Here is a 5,630-nt window from a genome sequence, read left to right as displayed (position 1 = left end):
AATGCTTTTAATAAGTTTTCAACACTCAATTCTACCCCTTCAATGCCAACAAAAATTGATATAACCGATCTACCTTGGGATCCCGCAGACAGAAAAAAGATTTTGGTGGAAGCAGACAAAAATTGATATAACCGATCTACCTAGAAGCGGTTTCGTTGGTGGAAGCAACGAAAAATTCATTACAAAACTTTAGAGAGAGCGGGTTTGATGGGTTATTAGAGGATGTATATTCATTTTGTCAACATCACGATCTTGAGAGGTTGAACATGGATGAAGTATATGTTGTTTCAAGAAATCGAAAGTCGAATATTACCAATAAACATTTCTTAAAGTATGACATTTTTAATGCTGTTTTGGATATGATAATTCAAGAACTTGGTGATCGCTTTAGTGAGGTAAGCACCGAACTGCTTACTAATATGGATGCTTTAAGTCCGCGTAATTCATTTTGTATGTTTGATGCGTCTAAGTTAATGAGGTTAAGTGAGATGTATCCTATGGATTTTAATCAAGCGGAAAGAGATCTTCTTAAGCATGAACTTGGCATCTATTATGATGTTGTACATCGAGATCCAAGATTTGCTAACTTAAAAGGGATTGCCGAACTTTCTAGATTGATGGTTGAAACCGAAAAACATCTTTCATATCGTTATGTTTGCCGGTTATTAAAACTTGCTTTGATTTTGCCTGTTGCAACCGCAACAGTCGAGAGGTGTATTTCGACAATGAAACTTGTAAAGTCAGATCTGCGTAGCCGGATGAATGATGAATTTTTGAACGGTTGTCTAATTGGTGCCATAGAAAGAGAAGCACTAGCTCGTGTAACAGATGAAGCAATCATGGATCGTTTTCAACGAATGAAATACCATAGGGGGCAATTGTGATCGAGGATAATTTGTTTATTTTTTATGTCTGTAGTTAATCATCCTTTACTAATTAAATTTTTGTAATTAATATATTTTAATATTATTATGTGACACCAACGATCTAAAATCCTGACTCCGCCTCTGGTGCTATGTATAATGGACTCACAGATTTAGGAGCAAGTGCAATTAGGTGTGGGTAAATTAAAACCAACCAGAATAGGTATTCAATTATTTGATCAAACCATTAAACACTCGGTTGGAATAGCAAACAATTTACTTGTTAAAGTGGGAAGTTTGACCTTTGTTGCAAACTTCATAGTTATTAATATGGAGGAAGACCTTGATATTCCTCTAATTTTAGGTCGCCCATTTTTAGCAACCACCTAGGCGTTCATTGATGTAAGAGAAGGTAGAATGACACTTAGGGATGGTGACAAATCGATCACCTTTGTGAACCGAAAGTTTAGATTTCCACCAATCAAAACTGTTGAACCAATAAAAATGCCTAAGTGTGGGGAAGATGAAGCAACAACCAATGATGACCTGATAACAAAGAACCCCATTGTTAATACGAAATTAGATGAACCCATTTTTAATAATTCAACGAAGAAACTTTATAAACAGATTCAAGATGCTAGGATTAAGGGGAACTTTAAGTTATGTAACCGATTAGTATCCAATTTATCGCCTAAAGAAAAGGCAATGTTAGTTGAATTTTTGAAAGTTACAGAGGAAATCAATAATTGGCTTGAAGCAAAAGTCAGAGATATACAAGTTGTTGATAGTCCAATTAAAAACGAAGTTATTCACAATTTTGACACCACAGCTAACTAAATGTGGGGAGAATCAAATCTTTTTAGGATAATATGTATTTCTGTTAGATTTAGATATTCTGTTTTCGTGTAGTTTCCAAGAATGGAATCCGAATGGTCTTTCCCTAGCAGACTCTAAAGAACTAGTCTCCTCCCTCCATTCTGAATTTTTATTTTTTTTAGGTTTTACGAGATGAAGAATTCCTTTGAACTAAACCATGGTCTAATGCTACATGCTATGATTACTAAACGTAATAATGACACCCTTCCGAGTGAATTGGTATCATTCATAAGAGGCAAAATGGACGGAGTAAGAAAAGAACTCAGGAAAGATCATCATAAGATACATTTTGGTAAAGGCAAATCAAAGTCCGCAACAAAAAGAAGAGCACGACACCTTGAAAGATGTCATAAATGCGGAAAATGGTCACGTGAAGGTAAATGTTCAAACAATCAAACATATTCAAATACCGAATTTGTTACTCTATGCAGAGAAGGACCGTTCATATGTTTAGAAGAAAAGATATTGAAGAATCGAGGTTACGCTTATGTAGCTATGGAGAACCAAATCACACGACTCTCCTATGAGTCGGCTAAAGCAGGTCTCTGAGAATTCTTTCTCATAGGTAAGTATGTACAGTTTTTATTTTTGTTTTTTTATTTATTGCTTTTAACCTTTTGATAATAAACGCTGAATCGTTCGCTATAAAGTATTAAATTGATATTCAATTAAATTAGGTATGTGTAACCGAAATTATTGATATCATACAAAAATTTATTACATCACTGTGAAATTTACCGTTTATTCTTAAGGTATAAATATCTTTAATCAATCAACCCAAAATATTTCAAAAATTCGTCAGGAGTAAAACTAGGTTATGGAACCGAAATTACTTTACCGAAAAGAGGGGCGTATATTTTTGATAATATTTGATTGATTAAAGTGGGATAAAAGACCAAAAAGATTTTTAATTTTAATTTTTACCTTATTTTTAAAATTAATATATAAATATTAAATTAATATTGTAAATCTTTTTAAATCAAAATATTTAAGTTTTTAAATATTTTAAAAATTAATATTTTCAATATAAGTTTGTAAAATTAATGTATAAAAATATTAATAATATTTATATGAAATTTTAATTTTATGCATTTTAAATTTAAGTTTGGTGTGAATTTAAAAACAAAAATTTACTTTATTTCATTGAGTTAAAAATATGATTTCTAAAATTCGTCGTGAGTTGAAGACTAGGTCGTTGAACCGAAATTGCTTTACCCAAGGGAGGGACGAGAAATTTTATTATCATTATTTTTAATCTTATTGAATTAAAGTATACCAAAAACATAAAAAAAAAAAAAAAAACCAAAAATCTTTGCTTTTAAAATGACGCTTAAAAAGTAACAAATTTTAAAACTTTGTCGAGAGACGGACTAGGAATAAGATCTGAAACGCCCTCATTCTAAAAGAAACAAAATTTTAAATAATTTAATTATTTGTTTTATTAGTCAAAGGTTTTTATATAAAAGAAAAAGAAAAAAAAAATCAGACCCCATGCGAACGCATGGGGTTTCCTCTTCAAATCCATGCGGTTGCATGGAGGAGAAAAACAGGTCAGGAATAAAAGGCCACGAGCTGGTCTCTGTCTTCTCACAATAACACAGAAATACACGAATACACTCCCAAAACATCACCTAAAATCATCATTTTTCAACCAAAATTCACAAAATTTGTCACTACAATCCGCTATAAACATGCCTTTATTCGGATTTGGAAGCAAGAAGGTAAAAATTTCACCCCTAAACTCTTAAATTTCCTAGTATTTGTGATAATTACAATTATTTTACCTAATTTGATTTTGTTAATTTCAAGTGTAATTAGAGTTAAATTGTTAGTATATTATGCATGTATAACCTAGATTGATGCTATTTAACATGATTTGAAGCCAAAAACTTCAAAAATTTTAGAAATCTAGGGTTTGTGTTCTTGAGCAATCTGGGGCTTTTTGATATAAACAGGTTATGGCCGATTTTTGTCATGAATTATTGCTAAATTAAGTAGTGTAACATGTTTAGGTAGCTAAATGATCCAAACTTTGATCCTAAACATGATTTTTGAGAATTAAAGTAGACTTTTAAGGTCTAAAATTCATGAACTTGATTAAATTGATGTAAATGCCATTTGAAACTTGTTTAATTGCTAGTAATGATTATTTTGACATGTTATTTAAGTAGAATGCTTATGAACTTTGTAAACATTTTCATATATGCTTATTTGAAAAAGTGTAGAATTGATAAAAATATGAAAATGAGCATAAGTTTAATATGGATTAAACATGTTATTGTAATTATTTTAGTTTGTTATTTTGCTAACACTAATGCATATTTGGATGCACAAATTTTATGTTTAATGTGTTTTGCAGAAATATACCGAATCTGGAGGTGCATCATCATCCAGACAACCGGAACCACAACCAGAACCCCAACTAGAAATGCAATATGAACCAGAACCTGAACAAGTACAACAACAAGAACAACAATATCATATTGATCAACACATTCCATATTATGAGCCGAAACCACTATTCGTAGCTAATTATCGTCAATTTCAGCTTCACCCGAGAATTACACACCTACTCATTGATGAACAACAGTTACATCCCAACCTTAGATTTGATCGATGTTGGATAGAATACCCGAAATTTCAAAAGAACATGCATATCCTTTACTTCAAAAATATTGAAATGCCTCGGGTGATTGTCTGGAAGCCTTTGGAAGCAGTTGACCTAGCCGACTCGGTTAGAGGTTTACTAGTTCAGAGGTATGGTAACTCTACATTTAATGATTGGTTTCGCCTATTTACCACGCGTAGAACTATATATAGAGAATGGTGTGTTGAATTGTTAAGTACTATAGAGTTAAATGATCAAGTTGTTATGTTAGAAGATAAGAGTTTTATTAGATTTGTTTTAGGAGGTACAATGTACAGAATGTCCATGCTGGATATGGCTAGGGCATTACAGATATACACCCCTGCTGAGATTATGACCCCTGATTGTAACAGTTTAATTGTGGAAGGTGATAGAATAGATAGAGGCTTTGACGCTGACACCGTCTGGAGGCGTATGTCACATTTTAATGTGTTTACACGGGGTGGAAGACACTCCTATTTAGACATTGACAGGGAGAACTCCGGGTATTACATAGATTTCTAGCGAACACGATTACACAACGGGGTAAAAATAAGGAAAAAAATGACCTTAAGTGATTTATTTTACCTTAAGTGTATTCAAAACCCGAGGAGTTTTGTTAATATCCCTTACTGCGTTGGCTATTATCTTTCTAATATTGTTGGGGGAATGAAAGCAGGAAGTATTATAGGGGTGGTATTTTTGTTACTCTCATTGGAGAGTACTTAGGTGTTAATAAAGAGAATGGGGGTCCGATGGTTGAAATTGGGGATCAAGACGAGACTATAGGTTTGCAGGTTTATCAGGGTGCAAAGGTATTAAAGAGCAGACGCAATCAGGCAGTACCATATGATGGTCGTCATCCACAGGTAGAGAGAGGTTCAGATGAGAAAATGGAGGAACCGTATGACATTAGGGATGTCATAAGGGAGGCTATTACTGACGTTTACCAACGTATAGATGAGGTAGAAATGACAAACGAGGCTAGACATAGTCAGTTCGAGCAGTGGCATGCCGAGAATGTGTACGAGCATTCTAGGCAACGACTTCATGATAGATGGCACTATCATCAGCATCAGATCATGAGCCAGCTATCACCTCAGGTACCAAATAACTACATACCGACCCGACCTGCTTACTATCCTCCACACCAGTCCGATATGCGACCACCATTTACTCTCTACGACCCCAACCAGGTCTATCAGTACACCTATAACCAACCGTGGAACCCGCCCGACGACATGAACTGGAACCCCTATCCAGAT

At 33.7% G+C, this 5,630-nt stretch overlaps 1 protein-coding gene across 1 annotated transcript; it reads left to right on the top strand.

Annotated features, from left to right (window-relative positions):
* Window positions 1-266: 266 nt before the first annotated feature.
* LOC139877012 (uncharacterized) lies at window positions 267-884 on the top strand. Its single transcript, XM_071864446.1, has one exon. The coding sequence runs from the start codon at window positions 267-269 to the stop codon at window positions 882-884; it is 618 nt and encodes a 205-aa protein (XP_071720547.1).
* The last annotated feature ends 4,746 nt before the right edge of the window (window positions 885-5,630 follow it).

The sequence above is a fragment of the Rutidosis leptorrhynchoides genome, chromosome 1, assembly GCF_046630445.1.
Source record: "Rutidosis leptorrhynchoides isolate AG116_Rl617_1_P2 chromosome 1, CSIRO_AGI_Rlap_v1, whole genome shotgun sequence".
NCBI classification, from domain to species: Eukaryota; Viridiplantae; Streptophyta; class Magnoliopsida; order Asterales; family Asteraceae; genus Rutidosis; species Rutidosis leptorrhynchoides.
The sequence above is the reverse complement of the archived record's forward strand: the minus strand, read 5'-3'. Positions and strand labels throughout refer to the sequence as shown.